The 17,628-nt window shown below is 53.6% G+C and overlaps 1 protein-coding gene across 3 annotated transcripts; it reads right to left on the bottom strand.

Annotated features, from left to right (window-relative positions):
• Positions 1 to 639: 639 nt before the first annotated feature.
• LOC119564936 (zinc finger protein 581) lies at positions 640 to 4,158 on the bottom strand. 3 transcript variants are annotated; one of them, XM_043534687.1, is made up of 3 exons: positions 3,398 to 4,158; positions 2,376 to 3,056; positions 640 to 2,029 (listed from the first exon to the last, which is right to left on the bottom strand). In XM_043534687.1, the coding sequence occupies exons 2-3, from the start codon at positions 3,010 to 3,012 to the stop codon at positions 2,022 to 2,024; spliced, it is 645 nt and encodes a 214-aa protein (XP_043390622.1). In that variant the 5' UTR covers positions 3,013 to 3,056; positions 3,398 to 4,158; the 3' UTR covers positions 640 to 2,021. The 3 variants fall into 3 exon arrangements, with proteins under 3 accessions (XP_043390622.1, XP_043390621.1, XP_037744540.1); XM_043534686.1 differs by having other exon boundaries at positions 640 to 1,988; positions 3,398 to 4,157; XM_037888612.2 differs by lacking the exon at positions 640 to 2,029 and having other exon boundaries at positions 2,101 to 3,056; positions 3,398 to 4,153.
• Between the last annotated feature and the right edge of the window lie 13,470 nt (positions 4,159 to 17,628).

The following is a 17,628-nucleotide window of genomic DNA, read 5'->3' as shown; positions in this document are numbered from 1 at the left end:
CTGCTTTGAGCAGGGGCTTGGGCGAACACCTCCTGAGGCCCCTTCCAGCCCTGATCTTCTGTGATTTTTAGTAAAATGGCAGTAAAAAAAATGGAATAAAACATTGGGGAAAATGTGTGTTTCTGGTAAAATAAAGGGCACCTATCTTTTCGTTTCAAAACCTGGTTTTTCCAAACCTATTTTCAGTTTGGAAAATGTATTTTCTGATCAAAAGTTTGGGGATTTTAACCATGATTTTCAGTTGACACAAACTGGGGTTTCCAAATGCAGCTTCAGTCACAGAAATTGTTTTTTAAACCACATTATCCGGCCACTTTTGCTTTTGGTACAAACGTTGGATTCTCCAAACCCCAAAACTTCTAATGAAAACCTGAATATTTTCACCCCCGAAATGTCAGTTTTCTAGGTCAAAACTCTTGGTTAAAAAAAAAGGATTTTGCCGGAAAATAACTTGGGTGAGAAATGGGTGGTAAAGAGCCACTTGGGACCCAAAGCCGTATCTCGCCGGATGTACTTTCTGGTACCAAACCAGCCGCCGGGCTCCCCTCCAGCAATGAGCTGGACTCTGTCACGCCCGCAGCCCCTGCCCTGTGGGAATTCGAACCCCAGCCCTGACGCTTCATTCCACACACACAAAAACAACAACAAAAAAGTGTTTTAATTAATAATAATAATTAAAAAACCAAGAGAACGAAGATTCCACCGTAAATCGGAGCTGTGGAGGGGGAGCAGCTGGCCAGGCCGGTCACCTTGGAGTGATCTGGGCTGGGCGGCCCGTGGGTCCAGGTCTGTCCTTGGATTTCCTTCTCCGGGACCATCAGGAGGGTGGGAGTCCTGGGGAGGGGGTCCAGCTCCCCTGCCTCCACCTGCAGCCATTTAGGGGCGCCAGACCGAAAAACACTATGTGAAGACTGGTCCCAGTGCATGGTGGGCCTTCCGTGATGGCCCCCGGCTGTTGGCCACTGTTTGAGGTGGGATACCGGGGCAGATGGGCCTCTGGGACTGATCTGGGGGCAGGATACCAGGTTAGATAGGCCAGTGGGGCTGCTCCAGGGAGCAGAAGCAGGCCGGATACCAGGGTAGATGGGCCATCAGGAGCAATATGAACCTATTTCTAGGGAATGTACTATCACCACGACCCTCTATGGGGGTGGCCAGGACAACCCTCCTCCTCCCCCCCAACCACTGGCTGTAGGACTGAGCTATCTGTGCCCTAGAGGCGAAAGGCCCCGTGCCCCCATTCCCTGCTCCTCTGAGTCAGCCAGTCCCTGTCCTGGGGCCGGATGGGAGTTGGCGCCCCCTTGAGGGGAAAGGCCCCGTGCCCCATTCCCTGCCCTCTAGTGAATTACCACCCATAAGCCCAGTATTTACCCAAGTGCTCCAGGACCCACATGGGCTCGGATTGGCCCAGTCCAGCCTGCCCTGCCCTATCTGCGAGGGGCACCCTCTGTCTTGGAACACCATGGGGGGCATCTGTGGGGAGGCCAATGCCTTGGGCTGGGGTACAGGGGGGCTGCCCATAGGGGTACAGGGCACACCCCCTCCCCTAGACAGGGTGTGGGGGTACAGTAGGGACCACCATGCCCCCAGAGTCAGGGAGCCATGTGGGTACAACGGCTGCTGTGTGGCTAAGCCATGGGGAGTTGCCAGTCTGGCTCCAGTGCTCCCCGTGCCCGTCAGGGCAGCGCCGGTCCGGCCGCAGGGCTCCCCGTGCCTGTCAGGGTGGCGCCGGCCCGGCCGCGGGGCTCCCCGTGCCCGTCAGGGCGGCGCCGACCCGGCTGCGGGGCTCGCCCGGTGGTAAGGCTCCCCGTGCCCCTCAGGGCGGCGGCGGCCCGGCCGCGGGGCTCCCCGTGCCCGTCAGGGCGGCGGCGGCCCGGCCGCGGGGCTCCCCGTGCCCGTCAGGGCGGCGGCGGCCCGGCCGCGGGGCTCCCCGTGCCCGTCAGGGCGGCGGCGGCCCGGCCGCGGGGCTCCCCGTGCCCGTCAGGGCGGCGGTGGCCCGGCCGCGGGGCTCCCCGTGCCCGTCAGGGCGGCGGCGGTGGCCCGGCCGCGGGGCTCCCCGCGCCCGTCAGGGCGGCGGCGGTGGCCCGGCCGCGGGGCTCCCCGCGCCCGTCAGGGCGGCGGCGCCGGCCCGGCCGCGGGGCTCCCCGTGCCCCGTCAGGGCGGCGGCGCCGGCCCAGCCGCGGGGCTCCCCGTGCCCCGTCAGGGCGGCGGCGGCCCGGCCGCGGGGCTCCCCGTGCCCCGTCAGGGCGGCGGCGGCCCGGCCGCGGGGCTCTCTGTGCCCGTCAGGGCGGCGGCGGCGGCCCGGCCGCGGGGCTCCCCGTGCCCGTCAGGGCGGCGGTGGCCCGGCCGCGGGGCTCCCCGCGCCCGTCAGGGCGTGGGCGGCGGCTGCCGGTGCTTGCGGCGGATGTGCCGCTGCAGCGTGTTGCGCTCGCCGAAGCGCATGTGGCAGTCCTCGCACTGGAAGGGGCGCTCGCCCGTGTGCACCCGCTGGTGGTGGGCCAGCTCGCCGGCGTCGCGGAAGCTGCGCTGGCAGATGGGGCACTGGTGGGGCTTGCGCCCGGCATGGGTGTACTTGTGCCGCTCCAGGTGGGACGTGCGCTTGAAGGCCTTGCCGCAGGCCCGGCAGACGTGGGGCTTGTGCTCCGAGTGGGTGATGCTGTGGCGCTGCAGGTAGGAGAGGTACTCGAAGGTCCGCGAGCACACCGGGCAGCAGTACACCTTGCGCAGCCCCGCCCGCTCGCCCGCCGCGCCCGCCTCCTCCACCAGCACCGTGTAGGGCAGCCCCTGGCTGTCAATCAGCAGGTAGCGGCCGTAGCGCGCAGCCTCGCCCGGCTCCGGCCCGGCCTCCCCGGGGGGCCAGGGCGGGGCCCGGGGGGCCCGGGGCCGGCCTGCCTCCTCGTCCTCCTCCAGCTTGAGCCGCCGCCCGGACGGCTCCTCCCGGGCTGGGGGCTGGTGCCGGAGGTCGGCGGCTCCGTCCCTGGGGGGCCGCGAGCCGAAGGGGTGGAGATCCATGGGGCGGGCAGCACCCCCCGGCTGGCGGGAACGGCTCAGAGCGTCTGGAAGGAGAAACGGGGGGGGGGGGGGGGAACAGTCAGCTGTGTGTCATAGACCCCGCACCATGTACGGGAGTCTCCGAGGGCTCGGATGGGGCCTTTTCCCTCTGGGGGGCGCCGGCTCCCATCCAGCCCCTGGATCCCAGCTCAGTTCCCAGCGGGAGAAGTGGCCTCCGACATCACCCCATGGCCACAGCAACACCTGCTGGCCCCTGGCACCCCCTCACTGCCCCAGTGCTCCCCTGCCCCCCCGCTACCACCCAATTGCCCCAGCTCACCCCCACTGCCCCCGGCACACACCCCCATGCCTGCTACCGGCACCCCGCCCCCGGGGATTTATTTACCTTTCCAGGCACCTGTGCCCAGCGTCCCGTCTCCGGGCTCATCGCGGCTCTGGTGCCCACACGGCCGGCCTGGCCAGCGCCGAGCACGGTGCCCTCAGCTCATCCTGCGGGGACAGGGGGCAGCGCTGGGGCCGGCTCCGAACCAGGCCCGGGGAGGGATCCAGCAGCTCTGTCCTGGTTCCAAATGGGGGGCGGCACCGGTCCAAACCCGGCTGGATGTGGTGGTACCGGTCCGGTCCAGGCTGGGGCGGGGAGGCGATAGCGATCCGGACCCAGCTGGGAGTGCGGCACCGGTCCGGTCCAGACTGGGGGCGCGGCACCGGTCCGGTCCAGATTGGGGGGCGGCACCGGTCCGGTCCGGTCCGGTCCAGGCTGGGGGGGGCGGCACCGGTCCAGGCTCTACGCGCCCGGCGCCCCCCTGCGCCCCGGGGCCATGTGCCGCCCCCTGCGGGCTCTGGCGCCCTGTGACGGCCCCGGGTCCCCGCCGTGGGGGGGGGGGCGAGGGGGGGGTCCCGTCTGTCTCTGTCCGTCCGCCCCTCCACCCGCAGCAGGAGCCGGTGTCGCTGCAAAAGGCGACCGGGTGGAAACGCCGCGCTCCAATCCGGCCCCGGACGCCTGGGTTCCGAGGCGAGGGCGGGGGGCAGATACCCCCGCCTCAACCCCCGAGGGAAAACCCAGCCACACACTGACCGTGGGGGGGGGCGGGAATGTCTGACCCCAGGCAACTCCCCGTGTCAATCCCTCTGCACACACAGCCCAGCGCCTGAGAGAACCCAGGCGTCCTGGCTCCCAACCCCCCCCCCCGCTCGAACCACTGGCCCCCACTCCCCTCCCAGAGCCGGGGACAGAACCCAGGAGTCCTGGCCCACAGCCCACCCCCCGCTCTAACCACTGGCCCCCACTCCCCTCCCAGAGCTGGGGAGAGAACCCAGGAGTCCTGGCTCCCAGCCCCCCCCCCCCGCTCTAACCACTGGCCCACACTCCCCTCCCAGAGCTGGGGAGAGAACCCAGGAGTCCTGGCCTGCAGCCCCACCCCTGCTCTAACCACTGGCCCCCACTCCCCTCCCAGAGCCAGGGACAGAACCCAGGAGTCCTGGCTCCCACCCCCCACCCCCGCCGCTCTAACCACTGGCCCCCACTCCCCTCCCAGAGCCAGGGACAGAACCCAGGGGTCCTGGACCCCAGCCCCTTTTCCCACTAGTTGAATGAACCAAAAGTATCTCTATTTCCCCCACTTTCTCTTTAGGGCATTTTCTCACTTGGCCACACTGCGGGGGGCGGCAGTTGCCCAGTGGGACCCGTGCTGAGTCCTTTCCAATTCATCTCACTAGCTGGCGTGTCTTTCAGAGCAGAGCAGTGAGCTGGATCGGGGCCAGTGCCCCCTAGAGGGGAGAGGCCCTGTGCCCCAATCCCTGCCCCCTCCCCCCCAGCCAGCCAGTCCTTACCCTGGTTTGTCCAGGCCAAACAAACTCTCATTTGTGTGGTTGGTTGCTTGGAAAGGATTTTCTCGAGAGATTCGTCTATTCCCTTGAGCAGGGGGTGTCAGGGACACACACACACCCACACCCACACAGAGCAGGGCCCAGCCCCTGCAGCAGGGGGTGACACACACACACACACACACACACACAGAGCAGGGTCCAGCCCCTGTAGCAGGGGGTGACACACACACACACACAGAGCAGGGCCCAGCCCCTGTAGCAAGGGATCACACACACACACACACACACCAGGGCTCCTCCCCGCCACGTTGGGCTAGTTTGCTCTTGTAACTTTAATATTATTTCTTGTAGAAGCCACTAGCCCCCCTTTCCCCGTGGAATCGCGTCCCCGAGGCCCCCGGGCTCGTCCCCGTCCCACGTCTTTGTTCTGCTGCTCTCACCCTTTGCCTTTCACCCGATCATTTTGCGATCACGTTCCTGTCCACTGTTCGGCTCTCAGCCGGGTCCTCCCTGCATGTCAGACTTGAAACCGCCCCCTCCCCCCCACACTTCCGTCCTCCACCCTGAGAAACAAAGGAATTGTCCCCAATGCCATCCAAGATCTCGGACGCTCCGTGTTGTCTTCTGGAGGGGTCAAAGTCCCTGATTCCTAACAGGTCCAGTGCTTTGGATACGTCTGTTATTGGCTCTAAAAATGTCTCGCCTGCCTCCTTATTTGGTGGCCTGTAGCTAGATCTATGTATCAGCAAATGTCGGAAGACATCAATCTCCCCACACATGGCTGGACCCAGGAAGAGCTACCTCCATGGATATTCATCGCAGTTTCCGCTAGGCCCAGTCAGCACCCGGCTGCTGGAGGGCTTGGTCGGGTTTGATAAGTCGCTGGTACATTTCGACGTGGGCTGGTGACCAGTGGCGGTGTAAAGCTTCACGTTTTGAATCTCAGCGTCTGCCGTCGTTAAATCATGATTGTCTGACCCTCCCCGTTGTCTGACACCCCCCCTTAATTTCCCGCAACTGTTAAAACGCAAATAGATAAAAACGGGGGCGGCGGGGGGGAAGAAATGTTGATGCAATCCGCTGAGATTATAACGAAATAAACATCGAATTTGGCCCTGCCTAGCTAGAGCACAACCCTACGACCACATTGGCCCTGGTTTCCACTTCCTCGTTTTATCTTCACCCAGAGAATTTCAGCATTTTTGCCTCTCTCCAATCTTTGGATCGCAGTTCAAGTGTACAGGTTCTTGAGATGCAATACAGCATTTCCCCCCTTCTTGCAATGCCTGGCCTTCCTCGACCGGCTGTACCCCTCGATCTCGCTATTCCAGCTGGCTGCTCTCACCCACACGTCTCCGCAATGCCGGCTGAGTCAAGAAGGGCCAGAGAAGAGTCACAGGAATGATTAAAGGATCAGAAAACTGGTTGAAGAGTGACAGACTCCAGGAGCTCAGTCTATTTAGCTTAACAAAGAGACCGTTCAGGGGTGCCTTGATCCCTGGCTATAAGTACCTACAAAAGGAACAAACATTTAACAATCGTCTCTTCAGCCTAGCAGACAAAGGCCGAACACAATCCAACAGTTGGAAGTTGAAGAGATCTGCTCTAGGTGTTATTGTGGGGCAGGTCTCCGGCCCAGGTTCTACACAAGGTCAGACATGATCAAACTGCTCCCTTCTACCCTGGGAAGCTGTGACTCTCGGCTCTGCAAGAGGTTGGATTTGATGTTTGAGTTAGGCTCTGTAGTCCCCCTAGAACCGGGCAAAGGCCCGGCGCTCGGGCTCGCTGTCAGTTCTGAAAACTTGCAGGGTGGGGGAATCACCCTGTGCCATGTCAGTCCATATGCTTTCTGAAAATATGCTTATGATATAAATATGCCATAACTGAGATGTACTTTATGCCAGATGGCGCACGTGATTGGAAAGGTGATGATTTACTGAATGTGATTATCCTATTTGTATGCCTGGATCATTTCTACAAAAAGAAAAGGAGAACTTGTGGCACCTTAGAGACTAACAGATTTATTTGAGCTTTCGTGAGCTGCAGCTCACTTCATTGGCTGTAACTCACGAAAGCTTATGCTCAAATAAATTTGTTAGTCTCTAAGGTGCCACAAGTCCTCCTCTTCTTTTTGCGGATACAGACTAACACGGCTGCTACTCTGAAAAATGGATCATTTCTGTGTCTGAAGTTAGGAATATTGACTATGTATCTGTATTTCAACTACGTGACTTTGGGTGACACCCTCTGCTACCACTTCAGGTGCAACAATGGAAAAGCCAGACAGGGCTGACGGTCCATCATCAAGATCCAATGGACTGTAAAAGAGTTTAGTCTTCCTGTGGGTCAGCCTGGGAAGGATGGATACAGGGGCCCTACAGAGTCAGGTGGTCTTGTCACCTGCTACTAAAACATTACCTCGGACTTCTTGTAACTTTCCACTGTAAGGGAAGAGGGGTCAAACTAGGAAACAAAGGACTCCTGCCTTATGCAAATCCTATTTAAGGGTGGGGAGTGAGGTAATCCTGGTTGTCAGTTCTCCCCTGCTACCCCACCCAAGATGACGGCTGGACACCGCTGAGACTGAACTGGGGGAAAGAACTGGGCCCTGGCTGGAAGGGCGTCTGGCCTGTGAAGAACATTTATTAGAACCACATTTAGGGTGAGAACTTGCATGTAACCCGTTTCTTTAGTGTTTTAAGCTTAGTTCGAGTGCTCTGCTTTATTTTCTTAGTAATCTGCCTTGTTCTGTCTGCTACCTCCTTAACTACTCAAAATACACCTGGTATAGTTAATACATTTATTTATGGTTTACAATATAACCCAGTTCATGTGATTTCTAACTGGGGTGTGTGTGTGAGAAGTTGTGTATACCCGCTTTCACATTGAGGGAAGAGACGAATTTCATATAGTTTTGGGTTTGTACTCCCAGGGGGGTGGACATCTGGGTGCTGTGGCAAGCCCCTTAAGATGAGCCTTCCCAGCGTGGATCTCTGTCTCTCTGTGCAGCTGGCTGTGGCCCTGCCTGTGTGCTTGGCTGCAAAAGTCTAGGGAACCTCGCCCAGCAAGACCAGGTAAAGGGGACCCAGAGTGGCAGAATAGTCCGCCTCAGTGGTGTCCCGGCTCCCCAGGTGACATCCCAGGCAGTCTGTCAAGGCTGAGTCCCCACTCTGGCACTTCGAGTGCAGAAGGTGGGGGCCCGCAAGGATTTTAAAAATTAACGCGGACCACTCCAGGCTTGTATTAAACTCCCAAGGTTACAGCTTCTCTCAGACCTTGTATGGGTAGATGCTGCCAAGTGCAGAACCCCTTGGAGAGCCCAGGAAGGCGCACTTGGGAATTCCTTCCTGTGGGGTACCCTCAAGCCCTTTCATCCCCCTCCCTCCGGGGAAGAGCTGAGAAAGGAAAGAAAAAAGGAAACCAGCTTTTGCCACCAGCTAATCAAACAACATGTGCACAAACCTCTGAAGACACAAAAAACCAATTTTGTTCTTAAAAAAGGTAAATTTTATTTAAAAAAAAGAAAGAAAATACATCTGGAAACTCAGGCTCTTGCTAGATTTTAAAAGAGCTACTCCAAGGATTAAGCCCCAAGAATCGCTTTCTTGAGGTCCAGCTTAAAGGTTACAAGCAAAACAAAGGCACCTGCGGTTAGCTCAGAGGAATCCACAAGCCATAAAGAAATCAAAGGGATAAACCTAATAAACCTAAGGCATCTTCCTAGACATTTCCTGATCTACTTACATATCTGGGGTTTCAAATGAGTGGTTTCTAGGTATGATACTGTTGATTTTTCATACCTGGCCCAAGCTTCTTACAGCATCGCTGCTGCCCTGTCCGCCTCTCCCCAGGAGAACAACAGACAGACAAAAGGGGAGTCTTGTTTCAATTTTAAAAAGTTCTAGCCTTCCCATTGGCTCTTTTGGCTCCCACTCCCTTCCTGTTACCTACGCATCGCAGTGAGACTTTTTAACCCTTTACAGGTAAAGCAAGTAGAGAACAGCTACTAACAGGGATTTTATAGCTTACTGGCTGGCTGGGTGTCCATCAAAGATTTGTAAGTAACATTTTTACGTCAAAACTTTTTGACTTTTTTTTGGAGTTTTCTGAGGTTTTTCTGACTGGGCCCATTCATCAAAGCCGACGTGGCTTTGCTCAGTGTTTGGGGTGCCCCACCTCAGGATTTTTCACACACAAACAGACACACGCACAAAGTTTCAGTTGAAATGTCTCACACCTCTGATTCCCTCCTTTTATTTGCTTGGAGGATGGAAAGAGACCTGGATTGAAACCACGTTTTTTAAAAATTTCTGAATTGTTATCTATTAGGTGTATTACGGTAGCGCCCAGAAGCCCCAGTGATGGCCTGGCACCCAATTGTGCTAGGCACTGTACGTTATTTTTTAGCTGTATTACGGTATGTATTCATTTACCAAGGAGAGCCCCACAGGCCTGTTTCCCTGAACGCAACAGACCAATCAGCACCAGGCACTTTCCTTACTCAGCAATCCACGCCTGCTTCAAGCCTGTCCTGTGTCCCAAGCAGCAATGTGTCTGTGCCTCCCCCAAGGGCTACCTTCTCCCTCTGTCAACTGGCTCTCTGTGTCTCTCACACAGAAGACACCCTCTGCTGCAAGCAACCAATCGTCTAGCTCCTGCAACCTGTCCCAGGACATCCCTTCAGCCCATACACTCTAGTTCTGCTTAGCTTTGCCATGCAACCTGGTGCCTTGGGCAGGGCCTTCCAATTATCCACAGTTATCACTACACAAAGGAGTGTTTAATTGCTCCTTCTCTTTAGCTTGGGACGGCCATTAGCTTTCCCCATGTCTGGAATTGTCTATAGATTCAAGGATTCATAGATTCTCAGGCCAGGAGAAACCATTGTGATCATCTTGCCTGACACTCTGTATAACACAGGCCAGAGAACTGCCCCAAAATAATTCCTAGAGCCGATCTTGGAGAAAACCATCCTGTCTTGGTTTTAAAATGTCCAGTGATGGAGAATCCACTGTAGCCCTAGGGAACTGGTGCCAGTGGTTCATTACTCTCACCATTAAACAGTCACGCCTGAGTGAAGAGCCGAGCAAGGGTGGTTATGAGCCTCTCACAGTAGTTCTCTGTAGTGTCGCAGCGCAAGTCTCCCCACCTGCGGCCCAGGACCCGCATTGTGCCAGGTGCTGGACAGAGAGAACAAAGAGACGCTCCCTGCCCCACGGGGCTTTGGATCCCACCATTCTGTGCGGTTTGGCCATCGCCCAGGGTGTCCTAAGGGTCCTAAGACGCACAGTCACCGAGATCGGGGCCCCGTCATGCTCGGCGCTGCCCAGACACAGAGTCACTGAGATTGGAGCCCCGTCGCGCCAGGCGCTGCCCAGACACAAACTGAGAGACATTCCCTGCCCCAATCTCACAGTCTAAACCAGTGGTTGTCAAACTTTTGTACTGGTGACCCCTTTCACACAGTAAACCTCTGAGTGTGACCCCCCCCATCAATTAAAAACACTTTTTTATTATTATAAAATTATAATTTAATTATAAATGCTGGAAGCAAAGCGAGGTCTGGGGTGGAGCTCTTGACTTCACTCGGTAATAACCTCATGACTCACTGAGGGGTCCTGACCCCCAGTTTGAGAACCCCTGGTCTAAATAGACAGAGATTGGACTTTCTCCCCCTTTTACAGATGGGAAGGGTTGGATGGAGAGATTCAGTGACTCCCCTGCGGTCCCACAGGAAGTCTGTATATGTCAGAGCTGGGAGTCAAGCTGGGCCCCAGCCTTGGTGAAACACCCGGCAGACAGATAGATAGAGGGGGTGGCTGGGGGTAGATAGATAGATAGATAGATGATGGGGTGAATGGGGATATATAGATAGATAGGTTAGATAGATGGGGTGGCTGGGGATAGATAGATAGACATTGGTGTGGAGCTGGGGTCGGGAGGGAGGGGCACCGGCCAAGCAGTGTGTGTGTGGGGGGCTGCAAGTAGGGAGGGGCACCAGCCGAGCGGGGGGGCCTGCGGGTCAGGAGTGAGGCTGCCTGTTTCTCATCGGAAGCTTTTCCTGGTGGCTCCCTTTGTGCTGCCAGCTGGGGGGCGGAGGGAGGGGCTGGGGGAAGGACCAGATAGGCAGCAGCAGCAGCCGGGCTGGGTAGGGGGCACGGAAAAGGAGGGACACGGTGCCCCTGGCATAGGAGGATTTAGGGAGGGAGTGACTCTTGACCCCCGCCCTCCCCAGAACTGGGGAGAGAACTCAGGAGTCCTGGTTCCCAGCCTGTCCCCACTCTAACCACTAGACCCCACTCCCCTCCTGGAGCTTGACCTATTGGGGTCCATTCCATACTCAGACAGAACTGACCCATAGAATAGCTGAGGGGGAGCGGGGTTGCTCAGGTGGGATTTTAACCCTTCCATTCCTGGCAATTTTTCCATGCAGCAGAACCTGTAGGTGCATAAACTCACAGAGCGAAACCATTAACAGGGGATATTAAGGGATGGAACCACTCCCACCCCCTCCCACCATCAACCCACCCCCAGCCCGCCCCCAACACCTGCTTTGCTGGATAACGTGATAACGAAGAGTTTAACTCTCACTGTTTTTTAACTTTACACTTTTGGTCTCCTGAAATCTGAGTGGTTTCAGAGTAGCAGCCATGTTAGTCTGTATTTGCAAAAAGAAAAGGAGGACTTGTGGCACCTTAGAGACTAACAAATCTATTTGAGCATAAGCTTTCCTGAGCTACAGCTCACTTCATCGGATGCATTCAGTAGAAAATACAGTGGGGAGATTTATATACACAGAGAACATGAAACAATGGGTGTTACCATACACACTGTAACGAGAGTGATCCGGTAAGGTGAGCTAAGGGGGAGGCGGGGACCTTTTGTAGTGATAATCAAGGTGGGCCATTTCCAGCAGCTGACAAGAACGTCTGAGGAACAGTGGGGGGATGGGGGGAATAAACAAGGGGAAATAGTTTTACTTTGTGTAATGACCCATCCACTCCCAGTCTTTATTCAAGCCCAAGTTAATTGTATCCAGTTTGCAAATTAATTCCAATTCAGCAGTCTCTCCTTGGAGTCTGTTTTTGAAGTTTTTTTGTTGAAGGATCGTCACTTTAGATCAGAAATCGAGTGACCAGAGAGACTGAAGTGTTCTCCGACTGGTTTTTGAATGTTATAATTCTTGATGTCTGATTTGTGTCCATTTATTCTTTTACGTAGAGACTGTCCGGTCTGACCAATGTACATGGCAGAGGGGCATTGCTGGCACATGATGGCATATATCACATTGGTAGATTTGCAGGTGAACGAGCCTCTGATAGTGTGGCTGATGTTATTAGGCCCTGTGATGGTGTCCCCTGAATAGATATGTGGGCACAGTTGGCAACGGGCTTTCTTGCAAGGATAGTTTCCTGGGTTAGTGGTTCTGTTGTGTGGTGTGTGATTGCTGGTGAGTATTTGCTTCAGCTGGGGGGCTGTTTGTAGGCAAGGACTGGCCTGTCTCCCAAGATCTGTGAGAGTGATGGGTCGTCTTCAGGATAGGTTGTAGATCCTTGATGATGCGCTGGAGAGGTTTTAGTTGGGGTCTGAAGGTGATGGCTAGTGGCGTTCTATTATTTTCTTTGTTGGGCCTGTCCTGTAGTAGGTGACTTCTGGGTACTCTTCTGGCTCTGTCAATCTGTTTCTTCACTTCAGCAGGTGGGTATTGTAGTTGTAAGAATGCTTGATAGAGATCTTGTGGGTGTTTGTCTCTATCTGAGGGGTTGGAGCAAATGCGGTTGTATCGCAGAGCTTGGCTGTAGACGATGGATCGTGTGGTGTGGTCAGGGTGAAAGCTGGAGGCACGTAGGTAGGAATAGTGGTCAGTAGGTTTCCGGTATAGGGGGGTGTTTATGTGACCATCGCTTATTAGCACCGTAGTGTCCAGAAAGCGGATCTCTTGTATGGACTGGTCCAGGCTGAGGTTGATGGTGGGATGGAAATTGTTGAAATCATGGTGGAATTCCTCAAGGGCTTCTTTTCCATGGGTCCAGATGATGAAGATGTCATCAATATAGCGCAAGTAGAGTAGGGGCATTAGGGGACGAGAGCTGAGGAAGCATTGTTCTAAGTCACCCATAAAAATGTTGGCATACTGTGGGGCCATGCGGGTACCCATAGCGGTGCCGCTGATTTGAAGGTATACATTGTCCCCAATTGCGAAATAGTTATGGGTAAGGACAAAGTCACAAAGTTCAGCCACCAGGTTTGCCGTGACATTATCGGGGATAGTGTTCCTGACGGCTTGTAGTCCATCTTTGTGTGGAATGTTGGTGTAGAGGGCTTCTACATCCATAGTGGCCAGGATGGTGTTTTCAGGAAGATCACCGATGGATTGTAGGTTTCAGAGTAACAGCCGTGTTAGTCTGTATTCACAAAAAGAAAAGGAGGACTTGTGGCACCTTAGAGACTAACCAATTTATTTGAGCATAAGCTTTCGTGAGCTACAGCTCACTTCATTGGATGCATACGATGAAGTGAGCTGTAGCTCACGAAAGCTTATGCTCAAATAAATTGGTTAGTCTCTAAGGTGCCACAAGTACTCCTTTTCTTTTTGCGATGGTTTGAAGTTTCTTCAGGAAGTCAGTGGTGTCTCGAAGGTAGCTGGGAGTGCTGGTAGCGTAGGGCCTGAGGAGGGAGTCTACATAGCCAGACAATCCTGCTATCAGGGTGCCAATGCCTGAGATGATAGGGCATCCAGGATTTCCAGGTTTTTGGATCTTGGGTAGCAGATAGAATATCCCAGGTCGGGGTTCCAGGGGAGTGTCTGTGCAGATTTGTTCTTGTGCTTTTTCAGGGAGTTTTTTGAGCAAATGATGTAGTTTCTTTTGGTAACTCTCAGTGGGATCAGAGGGTAATGGCTTGTAGAAAGTGGTGTTGGAGAGCTGCCGAGCAGCCTCTTGTTCATATTCCGACCTATTCATGATGACGACAGCACCTCCTTTGTCAGCCTTTTTGATTATGATGTCAGAGTTGTTTCTGAGGCTGTGGATGGCGTTGTGTTCTGCACGGCTGAGGTTGTGGGGCAAGTGATGCTGCTTTTCCCCAATTTCATCCCGTGCACGTCGGCGGAAGCACTCTATGTAGAAGTCCAGTCTGTTGTTTCGACCTTCAGGAGGAGTCCACCCAGAATCCTTCATTTTGTAGTGTTGGTAGGGAGGTCTCTGTGGATTAGTATGTTGTTCAGAGGTGTGTTGGAAATATTCCTTGAGTTGGAGACGTCGAAAATAGGATTCCAGGTCACCACAGAACTGTATCTTGTTCGCGGGGGTGGAGGGGCAGAAGGAGAGGCCCCGAGATAGGATAGCTGCTTCTGCTGGGCTAAGAGTATAGTTGGATAGATTGACAATATTGCTGGGTAGGTTGAGGGAACCATTGCTGTGGCCCCTTGTGGCATGTAGTAGTTTAGAAAGTTTAGTGTCCTTTTTCTTTTGTAGAGAAGCAAAGTGCGAGTTGTAAATGGCTTGTCTAGTTTTTGTAAAGTCCAGCCACGAGGAAGTCTGTGTGGAAGGTTGGTTTTTTATGAGAGTATCCAGTTTTGAGAGCTCATTCTTAATCTTTCCCTGTTTGCTGCAGAGGATGTTGATCAGGTGGTTCCGCAGTTTCTTTGAGAGCGTGTGGCACAAGCTGTCAGCATAGTCTGTGTGGTATGTAGATTGTAATGGATTTTTTACCTTCAGTCCTTTTGGAACAATGTCCATCTGTTTGCATTTGGAAAGGAAGATGATGTCTGTCTGTATCTGTATGAGTTTTTTCATGAAGTTGATAGATTTCCACTTCATACGGCTAAATTCAGTGCCTTGCATAATGACAGGTTTCAGAGTAGCAGCCGTGTTAGTCTGTATTCGCAAAAAGAAAAGGAGGACTTGTGGCACCTAAGAGACTAACCAATTTATTTGAGCACAAGCTTTGGTGGGCTACAGCTCACTTCATTGGCTGCATGCAGTGGAAAATACAGTAGGAAGATTTTATCTACACAGAGAACATGAAACAATGGGTGTTACCATACACACTGTAAGGAGAGTGATCACTTAACGTGAGCTATTCCCGTCAGGAGAGCGGGTGGGGGAGGGGCGGGGGACACCTTTTGCAGTGATAATCAAGGTGGGCCATTTCCAGCAGCTGACAAGAACGTCTGAGGAACAGTGGGGGGCGGGTGGGGGGAATAAACAAGGGGAAATAGTTTTACTTTGTGTAATGACCCATCCACTCCCAGTCTCTATTCAAGCCTAAGTTAATTGTATCCAGTTTGCAAATTAATTCCAATTCAGCAGTCTCTCCTTGGAGTCTGTTTTTGAAGTTTTTTTGTTGAAGAATTGCCACTTTTAGGTCTGTAATCGAGTGACCAGAGAGACTGAAGTGTTCTCAGACTGGTTTTTGAATGTTATAATTCTTGATGTCTGATTTGTGTCCATTTATTCTTTTACGTAGAGACTGTCCAGTCTGACCAATGTACATGGCAGAGGGGCATTGCTGGCACATGATGGCATATATCACATTGGTAGATGTGCAGGTGAACGAGCCTCTGATAGTGTGGCTGATGTGATTAGGCCCCATGATGGTGTCCCCTGAATAGATATGTGGTAGCTCACCTTAAGTGATCACTCTCATTACAGTGTGTATGGTAACACCCATTGTTTCATGTTCTCTATGTATATAAATCTTCCCACTGTATTTTCCACTGAAGGCATCTGATGAAGTGAGCTGTAGCTCACGAAAGCTTATGCTCAAATAAATTTGTTAGTCTCTAAGGTGCCACAAGTCCTCCTTTTCTTTTTGAAATCTGAGAGATTCTGTGGAGGACTAGAGAGCAGGTGGGGTGAGACACAGAGACACCGAGATCTGGGCTCTGTCGTGCTGGGCACTGCCCAGACAGAGTCACTGCGATCAGGACCCTGTCGGGCCAGGCACTGCCCAGACACAGAGTTGCCGAGATCGGGGCCCTGTCATGCTGGGCGCTGCCCAGACACAGTGAGAGACATTCCATGCCCCATAGATTTCACAATCCACAAAACAGACAAAGGAAAGATCATTTTCCCTGTTTTAGAGATGGGGAAACTGAGGTAAGGAGCTGCAGCGACTCGCCCAGGGTCACACACAGAACCAGCTGGGTTCCTGGGCCTTAGCCACAAAGACAAGTGGTTTTCACTCTCTGTTTTAACCTCGGGAGTCAGCCCATAGCTGGTGTTAACTGTCAGAGCTCTATGGACTCAGAGTTAGTTGCTCCCACTGATGTAAGTCAAACGCCCCACAACCACTTTGGAAAATAACGTTAGTGTTGAAACCTAGCACATCCTTTGAGCCCAGCTTTCCAGCCATTTCCCTGGGGCTGGGTGACGGATTTGCACAAATGGCCATGTTGCAAAATGTTTCTGCAAATCTTTGACCTTGAATCCAACTGGTTGCATGTACTTTTGGGGAAAATTCTCCCCCCCAAAATGGAAAAATTGTGTTTGTGGGGAATGTTGATTTTTTTAAAAAAAGCTGACCATGTGACCCATCCAGCCAATCAGAACTAGCGACAGAGGTGTGGGGAGGCAAATTTAAATGGAAACCAAGGGAGGGAGGAGAAGTAAAATATTGGACGTCGGTCAAAAAATGACAGGGGGGGCAAGGAAGTGTTTTGCAGAGGAAAAAATCAATATTTTTTGCAAATCGTTTTTGAAAGGATTGAAACGGTTTTATGTGGAAGGGTCTCCAGTCTCCATGATAGGTGATGAGGAAATATCCCAGAGAGACAGAGAAAGAGACACAGAGACAGAGAGATGAGGCATATGGGGGGAGAGAGAGAGAGAGAGATAGATGGGGTAGATGGGGATAGATAGATAGATAGATAGATAGAGAGGGTGGCTGGGGATAGATAGATAGATAGAGGGGTGGCTGGGGATGGATGGGGGGGATGGGGGTAGCTGGGGGGGATGGGGGGGGATGGGGGGGATGGGGGGGTGAGGATAGATGGGGGGGGGATGGGGGCGCAGACAGACACAGAGGTTTGTTCAAAAGAAGAAAAAGTTGTTGCTAAAAAAATTAGGAGAAAAATCATTTTTTCCCCTCAAAATTTAAACCAGTTTTGGCAAAACGTCCCCCAGGTGGTTTCCTTCTGTTGGGCCATTTCTGGGCATTTCAGAGATTCCCTCCCACTAATATTGAATCTGAATCGACCCTTGATTTTTAATGTCTTTTGCCAAAAATGTGGCTTTTCCATTTCGATACCAGTTATGTGTCTTTCAGCAACACGCCATCCTGGGAGCCAACAGAGTCAGGGAGGAGGCGGGGGCAGGACAAATGAACCATCCGTAAGCAAAGAAACGAAGCCAATTTGTTTTAATTTAAAAAAAAAAAATCCTGGAGAAAGGCAGAGAAAAACCCAAAGGTTTTACCGGAAAAACATCGAACGCTTCGGAAAACACTTTGGACTCTCCCAAAGGACGCCACTGGCTTCCTGCTGCTTGGGTTTAAACCCCTAGGCTGATTTTGTGCCTTTTGAACTTTTCCATGCCCTTCATTTTACATTGTGCATTGGCAAGAACTTTATCCCTTTCAACCTTTAAGATGGCTCTTGGGTGCTGAAAACCATCCCCTACCCCCTAGCCACCGAGATCAGGGCCCTGTCGGGCCTGGCGCGGATGGAATCGAGTCATAATGGAAACACATCCTGTATTAGTCGACGGCGCGTTTCATCCACAGACCTCCAAGCGCTTTAGATAGTCAGACTAGTATTGTTACGCTCTGGTATGCAAATGGGGAAAC

Source organism: Chelonia mydas, chromosome 23, assembly GCF_015237465.2.
Source record: "Chelonia mydas isolate rCheMyd1 chromosome 23, rCheMyd1.pri.v2, whole genome shotgun sequence".
In the NCBI taxonomy this organism is placed as follows: domain Eukaryota; kingdom Metazoa; phylum Chordata; order Testudines; family Cheloniidae; genus Chelonia; species Chelonia mydas.
This window is presented reverse-complemented; position numbering and strand designations above follow the sequence as displayed.